Source organism: Accipiter gentilis, chromosome 35 (assembly GCF_929443795.1).
Source record: "Accipiter gentilis chromosome 35, bAccGen1.1, whole genome shotgun sequence".
NCBI classification, from domain to species: domain Eukaryota; kingdom Metazoa; phylum Chordata; class Aves; order Accipitriformes; family Accipitridae; genus Astur; species Astur gentilis.
Window position 1 is genome coordinate 10,069,245 of NC_064914.1, and position 25,317 is coordinate 10,094,561.

The window sequence follows — 25,317 nt, forward strand, 5'->3', positions numbered from 1 at the left end:
TCAGGGCTTGGTCTCTCCCTCACTCCCGCTGGGGTGAGACCCAAGATGGCCGCCCACGCACCGCCCCTTTAAGAGACACGCCCTGGGCGTGGCAACAAGATGGCCGACTCCAACAGAAGCCCTTTTTAGAGCAAAAATCTTTGTTTTTCTACAGAAAATCCTCCCAGAGAGCGAGCGGGAGCCGAGCCTGCGCCGCCTCTTTAAGATATGTTGGGGGGGAGGGGTTTTTTTTTTGGTCTACAGACAAATATTCCTGAGATTGAGCACAAGATGGCCGACAGCGGCCGCCCCTTTAAGAAGGGCTCGGGGGAGGGGGACGACAGAGGGGACGGGGGCTCTTTATATAGAGAAAACGGGGAAAACGAGCCTAAAATTAAAAAAAACAGTAGACTGTCCCTTTAAGAGCGAGCGGCCAATCCCATTGGCTGCCCGCGGCTCTCCAATATGGCCGCCCACCCCCACCCCCCGGTGGAGGCCATATTTTTTTCCAGCGAGGGCGCCGCCCCTTGAAGAGCTTTCTCTGTCCTTGCGCCGCTATTGGCTGCGTGGGCGTGGCCCCGCCCCTTTCTGGAGCCAAGCCCCGCCCCTTTCAGGGTGTTTCGTGTCCTCCAGGCGGAAGCCCCGCCCGCCCCTTTAAGAGTCCGGAGGCGTGTTCCTGTGTCAGGCGCCACTTCCTGTGACATCATTGGCCGTCAGGGCGGGGCCTGCAGCAGCCAATCAGTGCGTTGACTCCTCCCTTTCGGTCTCCTGCCGTCCCATCATGCACCTGGGCCCTGCGGCTGCCGTCCCACGATGCCCCGGGGCTGAGGGGGGGAGGGGCGTGGGGGCCGAGGGGGAGGGGCTGGCGCCTCCCTCCGGCTGTGGGGGAGGGGCGTCAGCGGCGGCCCAGCATGCACTGGGGCGCCGCTCTAGACACAAGTGCTCTACGGCTGCCGGGAAGGGGGAGATGACCATAGAGCGGGGCCTGGTGGAGGGGACGCTCTAGCTTCGTCTTTATGGTTTCATTGGGCTTCGGGGTCATAGAGCGGCTCCATGGAGGTACAGAGCGGCTGTGGTGGGGTTGCTCTAGCTCTGTCTCTATGGTCTGGAGGACTCTGTGCTTTCTGGGTCGTGACCATAAAGAAGAGGGGCATGGCGGTGCAGAGCGGCTGCTTTTGCTCTCTGTGGTCTGGAGGACTCCAAACCCCAGATGGCCACAGAGTAAAGCACCATGGAGGTACAGAGGGGCTCTGGGGTCAAGCTAGGCCCCTTTCTATGGTTTGGAGGACTCCAGAAGTCCTCCAGGGAGCAGCAGCCACACCATAGAGCGGAAGGCAGGGTGGCTAGAGCGGCCCAGTACCAGGAGGCCCAACCTCCCTGCGGGGAGGCGGAGTCTGTGCCTATGAATATTAACGAGATGCAAACATTGCAGAGCAGGAGAGGGTCACCTGTCTGGTTTTGTGGGGCCGGACTGTGGTGGGTGGGGCCTGGTGAAAGGGGTGGGGCCTGATGGGGCGGGGCGATGCAAAAGAGGGTGTGGCCATGCGAAAGGGGGCGGGGCTCACCTCCAGGCGATGCCGGGGCTATTTGAGCACCTGCCCCGGCCGGGCCTTCTCCAGCTTCTTCCGCCGCTCGGCCGGGATCTCGTCCAGGCTGATGCCGTGGTTGCTGGCCCTGTGGGGACCCAGGTGTCCGGGGGGGGTCCCAGATGTCCTGGGGGGGTCTCTGACCCCCCACCCCTTGCTTCCCCAGGGACCTGGGCATCCCCCACCCTGTGGGGCAGCTGGGGGTCCCTGCCTCCCCCCATGAGACCCAGGCATCCAGGGACAAACACCCCCACCCCCCCAATTCCCGACCCAGGGAACCCCCCAAGGGGACCCCAATATCCGCCCCCCCCTCCACGAGGGGACCCAGGTGTGACACCCCACCCCCCACCCCGACCCCCCAGGGAACCCCGGCGTCCGGCTCACCCGGGCAGCAGGTCAGGGGGGGTGGGGATGGGTTTGGTGAAGCCCTCGCGTCCCACCAGCCAGTACGTGTCCTCGATGCCCTTCCCCTGGGGGGGCAGAGCCACCGTCAGCCCCGCACGGGGGGCAATAAGGGGGTAATGGGGGCAATAAGGGGGCAATGAGGAGTCAATGGGGGCAATAAGAAGTCAATGAGAGCAATAAGGGGACACTGGGGGCAATAACAGGGCAACGGGGGTAATAAGAGGGCAGTGGGGGCAATAAAGGCTCAAGGGAGCAATAAAGGCGCAAGAAGGAGTCAATGGGGGCAATAAGGGGACAATAAGAAGGCAATGGGGGCAATAAGGGGGCAATGGAGGCAATAAGGGGGTAAAAAGGAGTCAGTGGGGGCAATAAGGCAATGAGGGCAATAAGGGGGCAGTGGGGATGATAAGGAATCAAAGGGGGCAATAAAAGGGCAATGGGGGCAATAAGGAGTCAGTGGGAGCAATAAGAGGGCAATGGGGGCACTAAGGGGCAATAAGAGGGTGATGGGGGCAATTAGGGGGTGATGGGGCAGTGGGGGCAATACAGGGGTGATGGGGGGCATGGTGTCATTAAAGGAGCAATGTGGGCACTGGGGGGCACTAAGGGCACTGGGGAGGGGGCACTGGGGGGCACCTTGAGCTCGGTCTTGCCCCGGATGTCCAGCTTGAAGCCCTCCTGCAGCGCCTGCAGGATGGCCACCGTGCGGGCGTTGACGTGGATCCGGTACGCTGCGGGGACACGACCGTCACCAGCGCCCCCATCACCCCACGTCCCCTCCCCATCCTCCCCCGTCCCCCCGTCACCCCATCTCCTGTGTCCTCCACATTGTCCCACGTCAGCCCCGGCCACCCTGTGTGTCGTCGTCCCCGCCACGCACCCCCTTGTGCCACCATGTGAGGAAGAGGACGCGTGTTGGGGGGGACACGCGTGAGGAAGGGGACCCAGGGGACGTGTGGTGAGAGCCATGTTGGGGGACACAGGGGTTGGGGACGTGTGGCGGGACGTGTGGTGGCACCCGGGGGTTGGGGACACGGGGTGAAACCCGTGTGGGGGACACACGCAGGGACACACAAACGCACACGTGGGGCCGTCGGGGAGGGGGACACACTCACGCAGGCCGGTGGACTCCATGCGTGACGCCGTGTTGACGGTGTCCCCGAAGAGGCAGTAGCGCGGCATGGTGAGCCCCACGACGCCGGCCACGCAGGGCCCTGCGAAGGGGTGGAGTCTCAGGGGTGTGGTCATGAAGGGGTGGGGCCCCGGTTGGGCTTGTGGAAGGAAGGTGTGGCCGAGGGTTATGGCCGAGTTGTGGTCATGTTGAGTGTTGGCCAAGAGGTGATGAGTTTGGGTGTGGCCAAGAAGGATTGTGAAATGGGCGTGGCCATCGAGGGCGTGTCTAAGGGGTGTGGCCAGGGGGTGCCCCCAAGGGTCACAGCCAATGGGTCTTGACTGTGTTGACTGTTGGCCAAGAGGCGATGAGTTTGAGTGTGGCCAAGAAGGGGCGTGACCGTTGTGGGGGCAGGAGGTGGGCGTGGTCTTTCAGGGCGTGGCCGGGGGTGCCCCCAAGGGTTTTATGGCCAATGAGTGACGGCCATGTTGAATGTTGGCCAAAAGGTGATGTGGCTTGACGGGTCATGGCTAGGAAGGGGCGTGTCCAGAGGGGCTTGTCCAAACCAGACCTATGCAGGGAAGGGGGTGTGGCCTTACCGGAGTGGAGGCCAATGCGGATGCGGACGGGCACCTCGGGCATGTGGCGCATCTTGAAGGTGCCGACGGAGCTGAGGATGTCCAGCGACATGTTGGCGATCTCGCCGGCGTGGCGGTTCCCGTTGCGCTTGGGCAGCCCCGAGGCCACCATGTAGGCGTCCCCAATGGTCTCCACCTGTGGGGATGGACCCCCGGGGAGGGGGGACAGGACGTGTCACGGGGCGGGGGGGCCCCCATGACCCCCGAGGACCCCCCCCCAACCCTCGACGCTGAGTGTGGCCACATCCCTGGTTTGTGGGAGAGGAGATGGAGGCGGCCGTTGCACGGCCACGTTCCTTGGAGGCCACCAGTGCCACCCCGTCACCTTGGCAATGTCACTTGAGGACCGTGGGGACACATAACCATGTCTGTTTGGTGGCCGTGTCCCCTATCTGCAGATTAAGGTGGCCAAAGCACACAGCTGCGTCCCAGGGGACCGTGGCCACCAGAGCCACGGTCACCTCCCAGACCTTGGGTACCCATCACCACCGTCATTCGGTGGCCGTGACCCCGTATCCGTAGGGTGAGGTGGCCGAAGCACCGCCACCGCTGGTGGGACCGTGGCCTGCCGTGCCGCGGGGTGGACACGTCACCTCGTAGATGTCACTAAGGCCCGCGGGGACACCTGAACGCATTCATTTGGTGGCCGCGCCCCGTGTTCGGAGCTGCGATCCAGGGAACCGCGACCCTGGGGTGGCCCTGTCACCTTGTAGACGTCATGAGAGCCGATGATGGCGTCGAAGAGGGTGTAAAGGTCATTGAGGAGATCGACCACCTCGATGGGCTCGCTCATGGCCGAGATGGTGGTGAAGCCCACGATGTCGCTGAAGTAGAGCGTCACCTCCTCGAAGTACTCGGGTTCCACGGGGGTGCCCATCTTCAGAGCCTCGGCCACTGACCTGCCGTGGCCCCGGGGGGACAGCGGGACTCAGTGGGGACCACCCGCGTCCCCACCACCAAGGTAGTTGGGGTCTCCAGGGTCCCCGAGTCTTTCCCCACCCCAAGAGACACCCACGTGTCCCGTGCGGCCACTCAGCCACCGGCTTATTGTGGCCCTGGGGACCACAGGGACCACGGGAGACCTCGAAGTCCCCGTCACAGGACAGGTAGATGGGGTGGGGGGCTATGGGGACATGGCCAACCCCAACCTGCCCCCAGTGGCCACATCTCAACCTTCTCCAGCCCCACAGACCTGGGTGGAGTCAACGGATCATGGCCAACCCCAACCTCTTCCCAGTGGCCACCTCAACCTTCTCCAGCCCCACAGAACCCAGACAAAATCTGCGGAACCACCCCAACCCCCCAGCCATGGCTGCCCCCTCCATCTCCAGAAACCCACACGGGATCTATAGGGTGATGACCAACCCCTATCTACCCCCCCACCCCCCCCAGCCCCGGGGACCCACGGGGGCAACATCTGGGTGAGCAGCTTGTCTGTCTTCTGCTTCTCGATCTCCAGCTCCTCGGTACGCTCCCGAATGAGGTCTTCCAGGTTGCTGGAATACTGCTCGAGCATGCGCAGCATGGAGTCGATGATGTTGGTCTTCCGGCCCTTGTTGATGCTCTTGAACTGTCAGGAAAACCCCTTATAGCCCCATATGCACAGGCCAGCCCCACAGAGCCCCACAGCGCCCCATAGAGCCCCACAGAGCCCCATGTCCCCATAGCCATGGGTCAACCCTATAGGATCCCAGACCCTCGTGTCCCACGCTCCATACCAAGGGGTTGGCCGCCCCATAGTGGTCCCACACCACTCCGTACTGGTCCCACACCACTCCGTACTGATCCCACCCTGCCCTGTTACCAGTCCCACTCAACCCCATAGCCCAGGTCCCACAGCATCCCATACCGGTCCCACATCACCCCATACTGGTCCCACTGGTCACCCCATGCCCCAGGTCCCATATGACCTCATACTGGTCCCACCCCACCCCATACTGGTCCCATCCCACCCCATGCCCCAGATCCCATCTGACCCCATGCCCCAGGTCCCATATGACCTCATACTGGTCCCACCCCACCCCATACTGGTCCCACCTGGTCGAAGATCTGGTCGATGGTGGGTCGCTTCTCGGGCTGCTCGCTCCAGCACTGCTTCATCAGGTGGATGCATTCCAACGGCGCCTGGTCGGCCGAAACCGCCGGGCGGCACAGCGGGGGGGGCCGCTGCACCTTCTCGATGATCTCTGGGGACACCCACGTCACCGGGGGGGTCGGGGTGGGGTGGGGGGGAGGTCAACTGGGGTGTCCTGGTGCTGGAGGGGGTCAGTTAGGGGGGGCAAGGGGTGCTCTGGAGATTCTAGAGGGGTCCTGGAGATACTGGGGGGGGGCCTGGAGATTCTTGGGTGGTCCTAGAGATACCGGGGGGGTCCTGGAGATTCGGGGAGGGGTGTCCTGGAGATTTGGGGGCAGTCCTGGAGCTACTTGGAGTGACCTGGAGATACTTGGGGGGGGTCTTGAAGACACTTGGGGGGTCCTGGAGATACTTGAGGGGTCCTGGAGATACCTGGGGGGATCCTGGAGTTTCTGGGGGGGCCTTGGAGATACTGGGAGGGTCCTGGAGCTTCCTGGGGGGTTCTGGAGATACGTGGGGGGGTCCTAGGGGATCCCAGGGGGGTCAGTTGGGGGGGCCAAGGGTTTTTTTGGGGGGTCCTAAGGTGGTGCCAGGGGTATGGGAGGGGCTCAGCTGGGGTGTCCTGGCGGGGGGCTACAGGGGGTCGGAGGACTTCTGGTGATACTGGGAGGGGTTACTGGTCATACTGGGGGGCAGTGAGTGGGAGGGGCCTGGCGTGGCTGGGCGGTACCTTCGGGGGTCAGTCCCAGCATGCAGTAGGGGCCGCTGCGGCAGATCACCTCCTGCATGATGATCCCGATCCCGTAGACGTCCCCCCGGAAGGAGCCGCGGCGTTCCAGCGCCGCGTCCCGCAGCAGCTCCGGCGCCGTCCACAGGCGCTCTGGGAGGGAGGGCGGGGCCACGCTCAGGCACGCCCTCCTCCACACACCCCTTCAGGCCACACCCACCACCACACCCAGCCAAAAACACCGCCCCCCCGGACACCCTCCCTTGGGTGGTGACTCCGCTTAATGGTGGGACCACACCCCAGGAATGGAAGGCCACACCCTCAGAATGGACAGGCCACACCCCTAATGGGTGACCACGCCCACTACGGGGGGGGACCCTGCACTCAACTGGGGGGAGGGTGGGGAGTAGTCACGCCCCCCCCCGTCTGCAAGCTCCACCCCCAGGCACCAAGGCTCCACCCTCAGCCTAGAGGCACCGCCCCCTAGTGCTCCACCCATCGCAAGCCCCGCCTCTGGCTCTATGCCCCCGCCCACATCCTGAGTCCCCACCCCTAATCCAAAGGCCCCGCCTCATCCCAGAGGCCCCACCCAATAGTCCCTCAAATCCCCCAAGCCCCACCCCTTCTCCCTAGCCCCTCCCACCCCATAGGCCCCACCTCCACACCACGCACCATCCCATTGGCCCCCCGCCTCCCAAGCCCCACCCTTCTCCAGGCCACGCCCCCCCTTAAAGCTGAGAACCCCTTCATTCCCCTGGCCCCGCCCACTCCCCATGAGGCTCCGCCCCCCCGGCCCCGCCCTCACCCTGTGGCTGGGGGATGGGGGCGGGCAACCGCTGGGCCTCCAGCAGCTCGTTGTAGCCGTGGTCGGTGACCTTCAGCACGAAGCGCCCGTCCACCACGCAGTTCCGGGACTTGAGGCGCCCGTGGACCACGTCGCGGTGGTGAAGGTACCGCACGCCCTGCGGGACAACCCGGTGGCACCGGCACCGTCACCGCGGCGAGGAAGGCACCACCGGAGCGGTCACCACCGGCGCGGTCAGCTGCGTCGTCGTCACAAGAGCCGGCGCCCGTGGGGTAACGCCGACGCGGCCGCCAATGTGGTGACCGCCGACGCGGCCACCGCCGTGGTTATTGCCGGGGTCATCACTACCGTGGACGCCACCACCATGGCCGTGACCACTATGGCCATCACCATTGTGGCTGTGACCACCATGGCCATCACTACTATGGCCACCACCACCATGGCCATCACCACCATGGCTACTGCCATGGCCACCACTACCGTGGCCACCACCGTGGCTACTGCCACAGCCACCACCACCAACATGGCCACCACCACTGTAGCACCACCACCATGGCCATCAACATGGCTAGTGACATGGCTGCCGCCACCACCACGCTCACCGTCATAGCCCCTGCCACGGCATTCCCCCTGCACCACCGCAGCCACCGCCACGGATACAGCCCAGTGGCTGTCACCGCAATGGCCACCGTGGTCACCATCAGAGTTACCACCATGGCTACCACCGTCACCGTGGCCACCATGAGAGCCACCGCCATGGCCACCACCAAGGCCGTCGCCGTGGTCACCAGCACCACCACAGCCACCTCCACTCCCATGGCCACCACAGTCCCCACCGCATCTCCCCCGACTCTGCCGTCACCTTGATGAGGTCGATGAGGAGGGAGGACTTGAACATCCAGTCGAGCTTCATGTCCTCGTTACGGAGCAGGTCCTCGAGGCTGCCGCGGGAGCAATGCTCCGAGACGATGGCGAAGATGCCGCAGTCGTGGAAGAAGCCCAGGAAGAGGTTGACGTTCTCGTGGCGCAGGTCACGCAGCTGTACCGGGCCAGAGGACATGTGGGACGGGGCCCGGCTTTGTCCCTGGAGCCTGATGTTGTCCCCTTATGGCCTGGCCTTGTCCCAGCATGGTCCAGAATTGTCCCCCCATGGCTTGACATTGTCCCACCATGGCCCGGTGTTGACCCTCATGGCTTTTTATGATCCAGAATTGTCCCCCCATGGCTTGACATTGTCCTATCATGGCCCGGTGTTGACCCTCATGGCTTTCTATGGTCCAGAATTGTCTCTCCATGGCTTGACATTGTCCCACCATGACCTGGTGTTGAGCCCCACAGCCTCCTGTGGTCCCACGTTGTCCCCCATGACCCAGCGTTGTCCCCCATGGCCCAGCGTTGTCCCCATGACCCAGCGTTGTCTCCATGACCCAGTACTGTCCCCCATGACCCAGCGGTGTCCCTGAGACCCCCTCACCTTGCAGAAGGCCAGCTTGGTGGCCGGTTTCACCTCAGTGTGCTGGTCTCCAGGGAACTTCTTCAGCCAGACCCAGTCACCCTGGGGAGCAGAGCGGGTGAGGTCTGAGCACCCCTGGGACCAGCCCCACTCTGGGGACACGGAGGGACACCGGTGGGGGGACACACTCCTCGTTCTCCTCCCCCAACACACAACCCTACTAGAAGCCACTGGAGAATCTCCATCCGTTCATCCAAAAGCCACCCCCCCGGCCCTTCTTTTTGCTCCGGCTGGGGACATGGGGAACGGGGAGGGAAGGCAGGATGGGATGGGGCGGGAGTGCAAATTTTGGGGCGAAACAGTGGGTTTTCTGTTTTCAGCTTACCTGCACGGAGGCGACAAGGCCCTGCTGGTTAAACAAAAGGAGGAGGAGGGGGAGGTGGCTGTTGGCCTTCAGGTTTTCGGCTCCCTGCAGGAAAGGGCGGGAGGCAGCTGTCAATCATGGCCCCAGAGCTGTCAATCATCCAGCCGGGATGTGGGGTGGTGGGTGCCCAAGGGGGAAAGGGTGACCCCCCCCCCACAACAGTAGCTGTGGAGGTGGGGGACACGACAGGGGTGTCCCTATGGAGGTGGCCTTGCCTTGTCGCCCCCGGAGGCGGTAGGTGGGGACGCGGGTTGGGGTGATGGGGAGGGTGACGTGGGGCGGGGGGACACACACACTTACAGGGAGGGGAATGAGGGGACGTCTTACCTCAGCAATGGCCACGTTGGTGTTGTCGGGGGCTGCGGTCACACTCCTGACGCTCTTGGCGTCCCCCCCGCTACGGCCGGCCAGGCTGGTACGGCTGCCATCCACCTGCGGCGCGGTGAGAGGTCAGGATGGGGACATGGAGGGGGGGAATGTCACCCATGGAGACATGGCACCCTAGGGGGCACGTCACCCATGGGGACCCACCAGCCCATGGATCTTCTCCCGGGGCAGAGTATGGCCCTGGGGGAAGACCTCAGACCGTGGGGACACGTCACCCACTGGGACACGTCACCCATGGGGACCCACCAGCCCATGGATCTTCTCCCGGGGCAGAGTATGGCCCTGGGGGGAGACCTCGGACCGTGGGGACACGTCACCCACTGGGACACGTCACCCATGGGGACCCACCAGCCCATGGATCTTCTCCCGGGGCAGAGTATGGCCCTGGGGGGAGACCTCAGACCGTGGGGACACGTCACCCAATGGGACACGTCATCCATGGGGACCCATCAGCCTATAGGTCACATCCCAAGGCAAATCTTGGTCACGAGGACCACCAGGACACCGGAGACATGCCACCCATGGTTGACCGAACTGTCCATAGGCCTCCTCCCCACAGCCAGCTTGGCTATAGGGAAGACACCAGGCCTTGAGGACCCATCAGCCATGGGGACGTGTCACCCATGGGGTCCCACTAGCCCATGGTTCTCTCCCCCAAGGCCAAGATTGACCATGGCGCAGACTTCAGGCCACAGGGTCTCCTTTCTAGCCACCTCTGGGGCCATCAAGTCCCTGAGCCCACGTGGCCACCACAGAAGTCCCCCCACCTCCAGGGCCACCCATCCCTCACCTGCTTGCTGCTCTGGGTGTTGATGAAGGTCAGGTCCTCCATGGTGAGGATAATCTTATTGGGCCCCTTCATCAGCTGGGCCTGCTGGATGCGGCGCCTGCAGGGAGGGGACACGGAAGCTGCTGAGGTGACGACCCCCTCCGGGACCCTGTACCACGCCAAGGTTCCCCCTGAGCCCCACAGCACCCCATGAGGTAGTGGCACCCACCTGATGAAGCAGGCGAGGGCAGCCCCCCCCGCGATGAGGGCGGCGATGAGGACAAACATGAGGAAGATGAAGGTGGCATCCATCCCTGTGCCAGAGAGAGGAAGGGGGTGAAGGGGTGGCGTGGCCCAGAGGGGCCACCCAGGGCCTCCCATGGTGGGCCATGGTCACCGAGGAATCCATGGCCACCTATGACTGCTTGTGGTCATGGATGCCCACCATGGTCACTCGTGGCCACCTACAGCCGCCGATGTGCACCGTGGTCTCCCATGGCCACCCACAGCCACCCATGGCCCCTGCTCCAAGGCCAGCCCTGATGAAGACGGGGGACGGGGCAGTGACATGGAGGAAGAGGGGATGAAGAGACGGAAGAGGGATGAGGGGTCAAAGGGGTGGATAAAGGGGGGGCGACCTGTAGGGATGGACTGGCAGGGGGAGGGCGGGACGGATGGACAGATAGGGGTGGGAGGGACAGATGGACAGAGGTGGATGGATTGAGGGACAAATGGATGGGGGTTGGATGGGAGGGTGGACGGGTGGACGGGTGGACGGATGGTTGGATGGATGGATGAGTGGGTGGGTGGACGGATGGGTGGGTGGAGGAATGTCCAGATGGACGAAGGGTCAGAGGGATGGATGGACGAATGGACAGATGGATGGATGGAGAGAGAGATGGATGGACAGACAGACGGATGGATGGGTGGATGGATGGACACGTGGAGGAACATACAGATGGATGAAGGGTCAGAGGGATGGATGGACGAACGGACAGATGGATGGATGGAGAGAGAGATGGACGGACAGACGGATGGATGGGTGGATGGATGGACACGTGGAGGAACATACAGATGGATGAAGGGTCAGAGGGATGGATGGACGAATGGACAGATGGATGGATGGAGAGAGAGATGGATGGACAGACAGACGGATGGATGGGTGGATGGATGGACACGTGGAGGAACATACAGATGGATGAAGGGTCAGAGGGATGGATGGACGAACGGACAGATGGATGGATGGAGAGAGAGATGGACGGACAGACGGATGGATGGGTGCATGGATGGACACGTGGAGGAACATACAGATGGATGAAGGGTCAGAGGGATGGATGGACGAATGGACAGATGGATGGATGGAGAGAGAGATGGATGGACAGACAGACGGATGGATGGGTGGATGGATGGACACGTGGAGGAACATACAGATGGATGAAGGGTCAGAGGGATGGATGGACGAACGGACAGATGGATGGATGGAGAGAGAGATGGACGGACAGACGGATGGATGGGTGCATGGATGGACACGTGGAGGAACATACAGATGGATGAAGGGTCAGAGGGATGGATGGACGAATGGACAGATGGATGGATGGGGAGAGGGATGGACGGACAGATGGATGGATGGAGAGAGAGATGGATGGACAGACAGATGGATGGATGGGTGGATGGATGGACACGTGGAGGAACATACAAATGGATGAAGGGTCAGAGGGATGGATGGACGAATGGACAGACGGCTGGATGAATGGATGGATGGATAGACGGATGGAGGGAGGGACAAAGGGATTGGCGGATGGAGGAACTGATGGAGCAATGGAGGAAGGAGCAGATGGAGGAATGACAACAGAGGGGTGGACAGACACACACTAGGCCAGCTGGCTGGTTGGACAGCTGAGGTACCCCTGTGGGGCCAGCTGGTCATCCATGAGGTGGCTGGACAGATGGACAGAGGTGGGGGAAGGACCACGGCGGTGCCCGCTCACCCCCGTTGCAGATGGAGCCCGACTCAAACCAACAGCCGGCGTCGGTGCCGGGACTGGAGCTGTGGGGCCAGTGGACGCTGTGGCTGCGGTAGCTCAGCCCCCGCGTGCCCGGCTCCAGCCCGTAGACGGGCCACAACTGGTCGCCTTTGCTGTCCGTGTCCAGTACGACGTAGGGGACGCTGACGTCCCCGTCCTCGGTGACGGAGAAGGGCTGGCAGAAGCCCTCCAGTTGGAAGTCACGGGCGTGCTCGGCCACGCTGGTGCCCATCACCCAGCGGCCGTTTTGCCGCGTGGCCTCCACCGCCTTGGCCAAGAAATGGATGGAGTTGTAGATGGTGGCGAAGAGGGGGTGGACCTGTGGGGTGAGAGGAGGTGTCAGGGGTGTCGAGGGACCACCGGCAGCTCCAGGGGGCCGTGGTGATACCCATTGGACAACGCCATTGGCCGTGGCCGTCTCCACCCAAGCCTGTTGGCTCTGGTCATCTCTACCCAACGCTGTTGGCCACAGTCATCTCTACTCAATGCCTGGCTCGCTTCACCCAACTCCCATGGGCTACAGTCATCTCTGCCCAACTCCCATTGGCTACCATCACACCCACCCCACTCCCATTGGCCGTGACCACCTCCCTCCAATGCCTACAAGCCACAATCACCTCCACCCGAGTCCCACGGGCCACATTCTCCGGCAACAGCCCCACCCCACATCCAAACCATAACCCCGATGCCTCCAATCCCCACCCCACGATGTCTTCCTCACCCCACAGATGTGTCCCTCACCCCACGGATGTGTCCCTCACCCCACGGATGTGTCCCCAACCCCACGGGTGTGCCCCCAACCCCATGGAGGTGCCCTCAACCCCCTGGAGGTGTCTTCCACCCCACCTGCATGGGGTCGATGTGCGCAGGGATCTCATAGGCTTCCTTGGCCTCCTGCAGGGCCTCATGGAAGGTGACGTCGGGCGAGTCCATGGTGATGGTGAGGACAGCATCGTAGGCCAGGCGCAGTTTGGTGTTGTTGGCCAGGACGGGGTAGGGCACGCGGTGGTAGGGCAGGGGGAAGGTGAGGGCATCGTAGGGGATGAAGACGTAGGTGCCATCGGTCATGCCCATGTCCTCGGCCTTCTCCAGGAGCACCCGTTGCTCCTCGCCGCCCAGCAGCACCGAGTGCATGCACATCACCACCACTGCGGGGGTGGGGGGGGACACAGGTGAGTCATGGTGGGGACACCCCACCTGCCTCCACCACCCCGTGCCTTCTGGAGCTCCCCAGGCAGCCTTCAGCTGGCAGGGGTGTGGACCTTCTCCACCCAGGCCCAGCCGCTCCATCCTTCCTCCAGCCGCCTCCATCCTTCCTCCACCTGCCCCATGTCCATCCATCCTTCCCCTACCCATCCACGCCCACCGTCCTTCCTCTCCCATCTCCATCCACTTCCAGCCATGCTTCCTGTCCCACATCCATCCATCCATCCTTCCACCACCCATCCATGCCCACCACTTCCATCCATCCTTCCACCACCCATCCATGCCCACCACCTCCATCCATCCTTCCTCTCCCATCTCCATCCATTTTCATCCATCCTTCTTGTCCCACATCCATCCATCCATCCATCCATCCATCCATCTTCTCCCACCCCCCCACCCCGCCCCGTTACCTCTAATGCCGTCAGCCCTCTGCACCCTCTTCAGAGCCTCGCGGGCCTCGTCCTCCTGGGTTCCGGCAGCGGTGACGATGGTGACGGGCAGCCCCCGAGCCCGGAGGTCCTGGGCCAAACCCTGGGCCACCTCACGCCAAAGGTCCTGTGGGGCGGACAGGATGGCCACGTGGGCCCAACGGAAAAAGCGGAGGACGGCGTGGAGCACCCCGGCGGGTTCCGGCATGGGGATGACCAAGGTGTCCAACCCATCGACGTCACCCAAGCAAGCCCAGGAGACCAAGGGCTTGTTCCAGGCGGTCGCCAGGAGCCCGGCAGCCCCACAAGTGGCCGGATTGAGGGGTCCCACCAGACCGGTGGCGTAACGCTCGGCATTGAGCAGCCCCGTCACGGCCTGGGGGGTCTGGCACGCCTCGGCCAACACCACCGCGTCCCACCAGTAGCCTTCGTTGAAGGTTGGGTCACGGTTAAGACGGGCCACAGCCAAGCGAGAGGCCACCTCGGGCAAAGCCCGGGCCAGGAGGGGGTCACAGGTCCAAGGACCCATCACCCCCACCTTGAAGGTGGCCCCCTGCGTTGGGGGTGGGTGGAGGAGGAGGAGGAGGAGGAGGAGGAGGAGGTGGTGGGGAGGCCACCGAGGGTGGTGGGAGAGGCGGAGGAGGAAGCTGGTGGAGATGGCACCGCGGCGGGAGGGGACGGTTTGGGAGGTGCCACCACCGTGGGAGGTGCCATTGTGGGAGATGCCACTGGTTTGGGTGACACCGCGCCTGTGGGACACGCCACCACCGTGGGAGATGCCACCGCCACCGTGGGAGTTGCCACCATGGCAGATGCCACTGTGAGAGTTGCCATCATGGGAGACACTGCGGGTTTGGGTGACAACACGGCTGTGGGAGATGCCACCACCATGGGAGATGTCACCGCCGTGGCAGATGTCACTTTTCTGGGAGATGCCACCACCATGGGAGATGTCACCGCCGTGGCAGATGTCACTTTTCTGGGAGATGCCACCACCATGGGAGATGTCACCGCCGTGGAAGATGTCACTTTTCTGGGAGATGCCACCACCAGGGGATGTGCCGGTGTGGTAGATGCCACCAGCTTGGGAGATGGCGTTAAGGGAGGTGCCACCACCAGGAGAGATGCTGTCATGGGAGGTGCCACAACTGTGGGAGATGCCACAATGATGGGAGATGTCATCGTGGGAAATGCCACGACTGTGGGAGACGCCGTCACTGTGGGAGATGCCACCACTATAGGAGATGCCACCACCATAGGAGATGTCACTCTTCTGGGAGATGCCATCGCCATGGGACACGCTGCCAGTGTGGGAGGTGCCACCGCCGTGGGAGAGACTGTCATGGGGGATGCCACCACTGTAGGAAACGTCATCGCTGTGGGACACGCCAGCACTGGGGGAGAGGCCACCATGAAAGATGCCACCGCTGTGGGAGACGATGTCATGGGGGACGCTGCCGGCATGGGTGATGCCACCACAGGCGATGTCGCGGCAGGAGACGCCACCGTGGCAGAAGCCACCACAGAAAATGTCGTCGTGGGAGATGCCGCCGTGGGCAAAGCCAGCGTGGAAGGTGCCACCGTGGGTCACGTCCCCAGGGGTGCTGCCACCGTGGGAGAAGCCACCGCGGGGCCGCATGGTCCGGGGTGGGATGGGACCGTTGGGGACGAGGCGGGGGGGGTCCTCAGGCCCTGGGGGGCCGTGGCGGGAGGCGTCGGGGGGGTCCGGTGGGGTGCAGCGATGTCACCATGGTGGGACGGGGACTGGGGGGCTCCGCAGGACCGGGGGCCACCACCTGTGAGAGAGGAGAGGTGAGAGTGGGATGTCGGGGAGGGGGGGGGCACCCGAGACTGGGGGTGCCCAGGTGCCTGGGTCCTTGGGTGGGGGGTCCCACATGCCTGGGTCATGGGGTGGGGGGGTCCCGGACACCTGGGTCCTTGGGTGGGGGGTCCGGATACTGGGGTCCCAGGGTGTGGGGGGGTCCCGGACGCCTGGGTCCCACGAAGGGGGGGTCCCAGGGCAGTTGGGTCCCAGGGTGGGGGGCACCCAGTCTCCTGGGTCCCCGGAAAGGGGGGGAGGAGCCGGCCCAGATAACCCCCCCCCAACACTCCCGTCATCCCCCGCAGCCCCGTTAATCCCCCCTTGGGGGGGGGTAAAACCGAGATTATCCCCGGCCCCCCCAGCACAGGGCAACGGGGCCACGTGCAGTGCCGGGGGGGGGGCCACAGGATGGCGAAAAGGTGGTGGGGGGTGACACCCCACACCCTGTGTCACCCCCCGTGACACCCCCACCCGTGTGACACCCCCACCCGGTGTCACCCCTAACCCCTGTGACACCCACACCCTGTGTCACCCCCCCCCTCCGGGGTCACCCCCCCCCCCCCCCCAAAGTCCCCGTGCCGGGTCAGGCGGTGCCGTAATCCCACCCCGGTTATTTCTGGCACCTTCATCCCCCAACGGCGGCCAGGTCACCCCGTGTGCCACGCCTGCACACGCGTGTGCCAGGGACACGTCTGACACCCGCACACGCGTGTGCCGGGGACACATCTGGCACCCGAACACGCGTGTGCCAGGGACACGTCTGACACCCCTACACACGTGTGCCGGGGACACGTCTGGCACCCGCACACGCGTGTGCCAGGGACGTGTGTCACATTTGCACACGCGTGTGCAGTGTGGCCCCCCCGGGCCTCCCCCCAGCCCAGCAGGGTGCTGGGTGTCTGGGAAATGGGAAAGGAGGGGACCCAGGTGTCCGGGAAGGGGACCCCAATATCCCATTAGGGGACCCAGGCGTCCAGGGGGGGACCCCAATACCGCCATAGGGGACCCAGGTGTCCAGGTGGGGACCCCAATACCGCTATAGGGGATGCAGGTGTCGGGGAGGGGACCCCAATACCCCGGTAGGGGACCCAGGTATCTGGATGGGTCGAGGGGAACCCCGATACTGCTGTAGGGGACCCAGGCATCCGGGTGGGGACCCCAATACTGCCACAGGGGACCCAGGTGTCCGGATGGGGACCCAGGTGTTGGGGAAGGGGACCCCAATATCTCAGTGGGGGACCCAGGCGTCTGGGTGGGGACCCCAATATCCCAGTAGGGGACCCAGATGTCAGGGTAGGGACCCCAATACTGCTATAGGGGACCCAGGTGACCGGGATGGGGACCCCAATATCCCAGTAGGGGACCCAGGCGTCCGGGTGAGGACCCCAATATCCCCAGAGGGGAGCCAGGCATCTGGGTGGGGACCCAGGCGTCAAGGAGGGGGGACCCCAATATCCCAGTAGGGGACCCAGATGTTGGGGTGGGGACCCCAATACCGCTATAAGGGACCCAGGTGTCCGGGAAGGGGACCCCAATATCCCAGCAGGGGACCCAGGTATCAGGGAGGGGAACCCCAATACCTCCATAGGGGGGACCCAGGTGTCAGGGAGGGGAACCCCAATATCCCAATAGGGGGGACCCAGGTGTCAGGGAGGGGAACCCCAATATCCCAATAGGGGACCCAGGCGTCCAGGTGGGGACCCCAATACCCCCATAGTGGGGACCCAAGCGTCCGGGGGGGAACCCGGGCATCAGGGAGGGGGACCCCAGTATCCCAGTAGGGCACCCCAATACCCCGGTAGGGGGGCCCAAGGTGTCGGGGAGGGGGACCCCAATGCCCCCATAGGGGACCCAGGTGTCCGGGAGGCCCGGGGGGGACACGGGGGGGGACAAAGGGGGTGGGGGGTCCCTTACCTGTTCCCAGGCCCGGGTGGGTGGGTGCTGCGGGGTGGGGGTGGGGGGGCCTCTGCCCCCCCCGGACGCCTGGGTCCCCGTGTGGTGGCTGCCCCCAGGGTGCCCCCGCAGCCACCAGCACCCGTGTGTGGCCGCAGCGGGGGGGGGGGGGCCCTAATCCCCCTTCCACCCCCCCCGTGGGTGTAATCAGCTTAAAGAAAGGGGGGGGGGGGAGGAGGGGGGGGCCCTGTGGGTGCTGGGAGATGGGACGGCAGCACCCACGGGGGTACATGGGGGGGAGCGTGGAGGGGATGTGGGTGACGGGGACACGCGTGGAGGGGGGGGGCTTGCTGGGGGGGTCCTGTGGGTGTGGGGTTGGGGGGCTGGGGGACACGGGGGGGGACACGGGGGACCTATGGGGACACGGGGGGGGACATGGGGGACTCAGGGGGACACGGGGGGGGGGGAGACACGAGGGGGGGACACGGGGGGGGACACGGGGGACCCAGGGGACACGGGGGGGGGGACCCACGGGGGGACACGACACACGGGGACTCTGGGGCCACCGTTTGCAGGAGGGGCCTCCGAGCCCTCCCCGGTTCCCACGGAGGCCCCAAAATCGGCGCAATGTGCCCCAAAACGGAGCCCTGATCCCCCCCGCCCCCCCTCCCGGGACCCCAAACCCGCCGCTTTCAGCCCCAAAGCGCCGCCGCGCCCCGCCTGTCACTCATGGCCGGGTCACGCCCCCTTCGGCTGCCGACCACGCCCCCTCCCTGACCCACCACGCCCCAATCCCGGCGAGACCACGCCCCCTCACTGATCCGACACGCCCCCCTCACCGGGCAGACCACGCCCCCTCACCCCACGGCCCTGACCACGCCCCCTCCCCTCATCTGACCTCGCTCCGCCCTCCGCTCCGCCCCGCCCCCTCTCGGCTCCGGCCGCCATGTTAGGTGCGGGCGGAAGCGGAAGTGACGGTGCGCGGCGGCGGCGGGGCCTGGCGGAAGTGAGGGCGGCCCGGCGGAGGTGAGGCGGTGCGGGGAACTGGGGGGGACTGGGGCGGACTGGGACTAGTGGGGCTGCCGGGCATTGGGGGATACTGGGCGGTACTGGGCGTAACGGCACTGGGGGGATACTGGGAGGCGATGGGGGATACCGGGAGCACTGGGGATAATGGCACTGGGAGATACTGGGAGGCACTGGGGGATAGTGGGAGGTGCTGGGGAATACTGGGAGCACTGGGAGGCACTGGGGGATAGTGGGAGGTGCTGGGGAATACTGGGAGCACTGGAAGGCACTGGGGGATAGTGGGAGGTGCTGGGGAATACTGGGAGCACTGGGAGGCACTGGGGGATAGTGGGAGGTGCTGGGGAATACTGGGAGCACTGGGAGGCACTGGGGATAACGGTACTGGGAGGCACTGGGGGATAGTGGGAGCACTGGAAGGCGCTGGGGGTGATGGCACTGGGATGAACTGGGGGATACTGGGAGGCACTGGGGACAATGGCACTGGGAGGCACTGGGTGATATCGGGAGGTGCTGGGGAATACTGGGAGGTACTGGGGATAACGGTGCTGGGAGGCACTGGGGGATAGTGGGAGCACTGGAAGGCGCTGGGGGTGATGGCACTGGGATGCACTGGGGGATACTGGGAGGCACTGAGAATAATGGCACTGGGAGATACTGGGAGGCACTGGGGATACCAGCACTGGGTGTAACACCCGTGGGGGATACTGGGAGGCGCTGGACGATACTGGCATTGGGCATAACGGTACTGGGAGATACTGGGAGGCACTGGGGACAACGGCAGTGGGAGGCACTGGGGGATATTGGGAGGCGCCGAGAATAATGGCACTGGGAGATACTGGGAGGCACTGGGGATACCAGCACTGGGTGTAATGGCTGTGGGGGGGATTGGGAACTACTGGGAGGTACTGGGCGATACTGGCATTGGGCATAACGGTACTGGGAGACCCTGGGGACAATGGCAGTGGGAGGCACTGGGGATACTGGGGGGGCTCTGGCGGATACTGGGAGATACCAGGGGGACTTGGGGGGCACTGGGGGATACTGGGACGTACTGGGGGTAACGGGACTTCAGTTGCGCTGGGAATTACTGGAGAAAATGGCGCTGGGGAATACTGGGGGGCACTGGGGGATACTGGGGTCCCTGTGGGGTTTGGGGGACCCCCTGTGGGGTTGGAGCCCCCCCCAGATTTGAGGGATCCCCTGGGGGGTCTGGGCCCCCCCAGCTTTGGGGTCCCTGTAGGTTTTGGGGTGTCCCCCCTGGGTTTTGGGGGTCCCCCCAGGGTTTTGGGGGGTCCCCCCGTATTTTTGGAGTGCCCCTGGTTTTGGGGTCCCCCCGTGGGGGTTGGAGCCCCCCCCCCAGCTTTGAGACATCCCCTGGGGGGGTCCCTGTAGGATTTAGTGTCCACCCCCCGAGTTTTGGGGGGTCCACCCCGAGTTTTGGGGGGTGCCCCCTGTTTTGGGGTGTCCCCCCTAGTTTTGGGGTCCCCCCGTGGGGTTGGAGCCCCCCTGCCCCCCTCAGATTTACAAGATCCCCTGGGGGGAGCCTAGGGAATCCCTGTCAGGTTTGGGGTCCATCCCCCCGGGCTTTGGGGGGTCCCCCCGGGCTTTGAGGGGTCCCCCCGGGTTTTGGGGTGTCCCCCGGGTTTTGGGGTGTCCCCCCAGTTTTGGGGCCCCCTCCAGAGCTGCTGCCCCCCCCCAGATGACGATACACAACCTCTACATCTTCGACCGGGCCGGCACCTGCCTGCACTACAGCGAGTGGCACCGGCGCCGGCAGGCGGGGATCCCCAAAGAGGAGGTGGGGGGCTATGGGGGGCTATAGGGGGTGTAGGGGGGTATATAGGGGTTATGGGGGGGGCTACAGGGGGCTGGAGGGGGAGTATGGGGGGATAGGGGGGGCTGGAGGGGGGTATTGGGGGTTATAGGGGGGTATGGGGGGCTGGAGGGGTGTTTGGGGGGGTATATGGGGGGCTGGAGGGGGTATGTGGGGGGCTGGAGGGGGGTATAGAGGCTTATAGGGGAGGTATGGGGGGCTGGAGGGGGCTATGGGGGGTTATAGGGGGGTATGGGGGGATACAGGGGAGATATGGGGGGCTGGAGGGGGGTATTGGGGGGTATGGGGGGCTGGAGAGGGGTATAGGGGGTTATGGGGGGGTATGGGGGGCTGGAGGGGGTTTAGGGGGTTATAGGGAGATATGGGGGGCTGGAGGGGTGTATGGGAGGTTATAGGGGGGTATGGGGGGATATAGGGGAGATATGGGGGACTGGAGGGAGGTATAGGGGGTTATAGGGGGGCTGGAGGGGTGTTTGGGAGGGTTACGGGGGGTATGGGGGCTGGAGGGGGTATGTGGGGGGCTGGAGGGGGGTATAGGAGCTTATAGGGGGGGTATGGGGGGCTGGAGGGGGCTATGGGAGGTTATAGGGGGGTATGGGGGGCTGGAGGGGGGTATAGGGGGTTATAGGGGGTATGGGGGGCTGGAATGGGGTATGGGAGGTTATAGGGGGGTATGGGGGGCTGGAGGGGGGTATAGGGGGTTATAGGGGGTATGGGGGGCTGGAATGGGGTATGGGGGGTTATAGGGGGGTATGGGGGGCTGGAGGGGGGTATGGGGGGTTATAGGGGATATGGGGGGCTGGAGTGGGTTATGGGGGGTTATAGGGGGTATGGGGGGCTGGAATGGGGTATAGGGGGTTATAGGGGGGTATGGGGGGCTGGAGGGGGATATGGGGGGTTATAGGGGATATGGGGGGCTGGAGTGGGGTATAGGGGCTTATAGGGGGGTATGGGGGGCTGGAATGGGGTATAGGGGGGTATGGGGGGCTGGAGGGGTGTTTGGGGGGGTTATGGGGGTATGGGGGCTGGAGGGGGGCTGTGGGGTGGGTATGGGGTTGGGGGGTTATGGGGGGGCTGGCAGGGGGTTGCTTGGGGGTGGGGTGCCACTGTCCCCCCCCTTGTCCCCCCCCAGGAGTTCAAGCTGATGTTCGGGATGCTCTTCTCCCTCCGCTCCTTTGTGGGCAAGATGAGCCCCACCGACATGTATCTGGGGGGGCCCCAGGGGCCTTGGGGGGCTCTGGGGGACCCCCAGGGCTATTTGACCCCCACGGAGAGGGGGGGGCTACGGGGGACCCCCAGAAACGCAGAGGGGACTCCAAAGGGGTTTTGGGGGGATCCCAGTGATACCTGGGGGGGGGGGGAGGCTGCGTGGAGATGCTGGATAAGAAATTGGGGACCCCCCTCAGGGGTGAGAGGGATATTGGGGCCCCCCCCAGGGAGGCTCTAGGGGACCCCGAAGTTGTTGGGGGGGGGGGGCCAGGGAAGAACATGGGGGGGACCTCAAAGGTTTTGGGGGACCCCAAAAAGGGCATTGGGGGACACCCGGGGGGGGGAGAGGGGTCCCTGGGGGGTACATCCCTGCCCAGGGAGGCTATAGGGGACCCCAAAAAGGGCATTGGGGGTCCCCAGGGGTGTGGGGGGAGGTCTTGGGGGGTGCCCCCCCATGGGGGAGACCCCCCAAAAATATCAGGGACCCCCAAAGAGAGACCAAGGGGCACCCTGAAGAGGACAGGGAGGGGCGGATGGGGGAACCTCAGGGATGGGGATATTGGGGGGCTGGCGGGGGGGTGTTGGAGGAATTTGGGGGCCCCCAGGAATTTGGGGGGGGCCCCCGCCGCTTCCATTGGGGGTTCCTTAACGCGCAGGCGGGACGGCTTCATCTCCTTCCACACCAGCAAGTACCGGCTGCATTACTACGAGACCCCGACGGGGCTGAGGCTGGTGCTCAACACCGACCTGAGCGTCGCCTGCGCCCGCGAGGCGCTGCACCACATCTACAGCAACGTGAGGGCACCCCAAAACCAACCCTGCACCCCAAAAACTGCGCCCCGAAAAAGCCGCGAACCCCCGAAGCTTCCCCGCACCCCCAATCCTGCCCTCGAATCCCGCTGCGTTCCCCCAACCGGCCCCGCTGCGCCCACAAGGCGCTGCACCACATCTACAGCAACGTGAGGGCACCCCAAAAAAGCCCTGCACCCCAAAAACTGCGCCCCGAAAAAGCCGTGAACCCCCAAACCCTCCCCGCACCCCCAAACCTGCCCACAGCCCCCAATCCCGCTGCGTTCCCCCAACCGGCCCCGCTGCGCCCATGAGGCGCTGCACCACATCTACAGCAACTCAAGGGCACCCCAAAAAAGCCCTGCACCCCAAAAACTGCGCCCCGAAAAAGCCGTGAACCCTCAAACCCTTCCCGCACCCCCAAACCTGCCCTCGAATCCCGCTGCGTTTCCCCAACCTGCCCCACTGTGCTGATGAGGCGCTGCCCCACATCGACAGCAACGTGAGGGCACCCCAAAACCAACCCTGCACCCCAAAAACTGCGCCCCGAAAAAGCCATGAACCCCCAAACCCTCCCCACACCCCCAAACCTGCCCACAGCCCCCAATCCCGCTGCGTTCCCCCAACCGGCCCCACTGCACCCACAAGGCGCTGCACCACATCTACAGCAACGTGAGGGCACCCCAAAACCAACCCTGCACCCCAAAAACTGCGCCCCGAAAAAGCCGCGAACCCCCAAACCCTCCCCGCACCCCCAAACCTGCCCTCGAATCCCGCTGCGTTCCCCCAACCGGCCCCGCTGCGCCCGCAAAGCGCTGCCCCACATCGACAGCAGTGTGGGGGCACCCCAAACCCACCCCCACACCCCAAAAACTGCACCCCAACCCCCCCCAAACCCCAGAACCCCCCCACCCCAAAACCTGCACCCTCCAAACCCCCTGCACCCCAACCCCCCCGAACCCCAAACCTGCCCCAGTATCCAGAAATGTGCCACCCCCCCCCCAAAATGCACCCAGCACCCCAAAACCCGCACCCCTGGGTGCTGGGGGGGGTCCTTGACACCTGGGTGATAGGGGGGTCCAGGGTGCTGGGGGGGTCCTGGACACCTGGGTCCCTGGGTGACGGCGGGGGGGTGACTGGGGGGGGGTCCTTGGGTGCTGGGGGGGATCCCCGACACCTGGGTCCCGGGGTGACAGTTTTTTTTTGGGGGGGGGGGTCCCCACAGCTGTTCGTGGAGCTGGTGGTGAAGAACCCGCTGTGCCCCCCCCGGCAGCCGGTGCAGAGCGAGCTCTTCCGCAGCCGCCTCGACACCTTCGTCCGGGGGCTCCCCTTCTTCGCCCCCCCCCCCCCGCCTGAGCCCCCAAACCCCGGGGGGGGCACCCCCAAACCCCGGAGGCCACCCCAACATCCCTGGGGGGGGAGGGGGAAACACCTCTGCCCCCCTGGGGGCACCCTGACACCACCCCCCCCCCGGGGTTGTCCCCACACACCCTGGCGTACCCCAATATCTTTGGGGGGGGCCCTGCACCCCTGCGGGCACCCTGACCCCCCCCCCGGGGGTACAGACCCCCCCAGGGTACCCCAACATTTCCTGGGGGTCATCCCACCCCAAGGGTCACCCCAGGACCCCCCCCCAAAAAGGTGCAGGGCCCCCCCACCCAGGCTGGGTGCCCCTCTCTCCACTGGGACACCCACCCATGGGTGCCCTGGGGGGGGTCCCAGCCCCCCCCCCCCCCCAAAATGGAATAAAGGTGTTTTGTTGGTTCTCGGCTGCTTGTGGGTGCTGGGGGGGGGGGCATAGGGGGGCGGGGGGGGGACTATGGGGCAGGGAGGTGGTTAAGGGGGGTCCCCCCCTGTGTGCCCCCCCCCCAGCACCCCCAGCATCCCCCGTGCACCCAGGCATCCGGGGACAGACCCATCCCCCCCCCCCCCCCGTCCCCCCCCCCGTGTCCCATCTGTCCCTCCCCTCCCCCAACGCCAGCTGGTGTCGCAAGAAGGACCCAAGGGTGCCCCCCCCCCCCCCAATGGAGGACCCAGGTTTCTGGGTGCCCCCTCCCCCCAAAAAAAGGGATCCAGGTTTCTGGGTGACCCCCCCCGACCCCCCCCCAAAAAAAAAGGCACCCAGGTTTTTGGGTGCCCCCCCCCTCCCCCCAAAAAAGGACCCAGCTGTCTGGGTCCCCCCCTAAAAGGCACCCAGGTTTCTGGGTGCCCCCCCCCCCCAAAAAAAGGGACCCAGGTTTCTGGGTGTCCCCCTCCCAAAAAAGGTTCCCAGGTTTTTGGGTGCCCCCCCCCCCCCCCAAAAAAAAGGTTCCCAGTTTTCTGGGTGCCCCCCCCCCCCCCCCCCCAAAAAGGGACCCATGTTTCTGGGTGCCCCCACCCAAAAAAAGAGACACACCCCCCCCCCCTTTAAAACCGCCCCCCCACCCCGGCTCCCTCCCCCCCCCCCAGGTACGTAAGAAGGGGACGGGCCCAAGCGACCGAAAAGGAGAGGGGGCGGAGCCTGTATGCAAATTCCCCTCCTCCTGGGCGGGGCTTCCTCCCTCCTGGGCGGGGCCTCCTCCCTCCTGGGCGGGGCCTCCTCCCCTCCCCGCCTGGGTCCCCTGAGGCTTCGCGAACCACCTGGGGGTCCCCCCCCCCAAAAAAAAACCCCAACCGGGATTCCTGGGGGTCCCCTGAGAATTTCGGCCCCCCCATCCCATGCAGGTCTCTATCGCCTGCACCGAGC

At 64.9% G+C, this 25,317-nt stretch overlaps 3 protein-coding genes across 5 annotated transcripts in view; 1 reads left to right on the forward strand and 2 right to left on the reverse strand.

Annotated features, from left to right (window-relative positions):
* Positions 1-61: 61 nt before the first annotated feature.
* On the reverse strand, positions 62-17,906 carry GUCY2D (guanylate cyclase 2D, retinal). Of its 3 annotated transcripts, none has more exons than XM_049792598.1 (21): positions 17,753-17,906; positions 13,999-15,812; positions 13,229-13,530; positions 12,347-12,701; positions 10,588-10,672; positions 10,380-10,476; positions 9,530-9,634; positions 9,164-9,247; positions 8,800-8,880; positions 8,188-8,364; positions 7,326-7,482; positions 6,524-6,673; positions 5,757-5,905; positions 5,126-5,289; positions 4,426-4,618; positions 3,681-3,855; positions 3,086-3,184; positions 2,607-2,701; positions 1,950-2,035; positions 1,545-1,653; positions 62-803 (listed from the first exon to the last, which is right to left on the reverse strand). In XM_049792598.1, the coding sequence occupies exons 2-20, from the start codon at positions 15,653-15,655 to the stop codon at positions 1,563-1,565; spliced, it is 4,302 nt and encodes a 1,433-aa protein (XP_049648555.1). In that variant the 5' UTR covers positions 15,656-15,812; positions 17,753-17,906; the 3' UTR covers positions 62-803; positions 1,545-1,562. The 3 variants fall into 3 exon arrangements, with proteins under 3 accessions (XP_049648555.1, XP_049648554.1, XP_049648557.1); XM_049792597.1 differs by having other exon boundaries at positions 62-858; positions 17,753-17,905; XM_049792600.1 differs by lacking the exon at positions 9,164-9,247 and having other exon boundaries at positions 62-858; positions 17,753-17,905.
* CAMTA2 (calmodulin binding transcription activator 2) overlaps positions 832-25,317 on the reverse strand; it is a 49,502-nt gene continuing 25,016 nt past the window's right edge. Inside the window, 1 exon segment of the mRNA XM_049792556.1 lies at positions 832-844. The gene's annotated coding sequence lies outside the window, so the exon portion shown is untranslated.
* The window catches only part of TRAPPC1 (trafficking protein particle complex subunit 1), an 8,256-nt gene continuing 2,738 nt past the window's right edge, over positions 19,800-25,317 (forward strand). Inside the window, exons 1-5 of the mRNA XM_049792555.1 lie at positions 19,800-19,808; positions 20,460-20,558; positions 21,727-21,797; positions 22,460-22,598; positions 23,818-24,308. Of these exons, the coding sequence (XP_049648512.1) occupies positions 20,460-20,558; positions 21,727-21,797; positions 22,460-22,598; positions 23,818-24,308 (800 nt within the window). The 5' untranslated portion in view covers positions 19,800-19,808. The remainder of the gene's footprint in view (positions 19,809-20,459; positions 20,559-21,726; positions 21,798-22,459; positions 22,599-23,817; positions 24,309-25,317) is intronic.

Excerpts from the sequence above, each read along its gene's own strand:
- GUCY2D (XM_049792598.1), bottom strand. The coding sequence starts at position 15,655 with ATGCGGCCCCGCGGTGGCTTCTCCCACGGTGGCAGCACCCCTGGGGAC. Across the intron at positions 12,702-13,228 it reads CGCACATCGACCCCATGCAG|GTCCACCCCCTCTTCGCCAC; the intron begins GTGGGGTGGAAG and ends CTCACCCCACAG. Across the intron at positions 6,674-7,325 it reads CCCCATCCCCCAGCCACAGG|AGCGCCTGTGGACGGCGCCG; the intron begins GTGAGGGCGGGG and ends CCTCCCTCCCAG.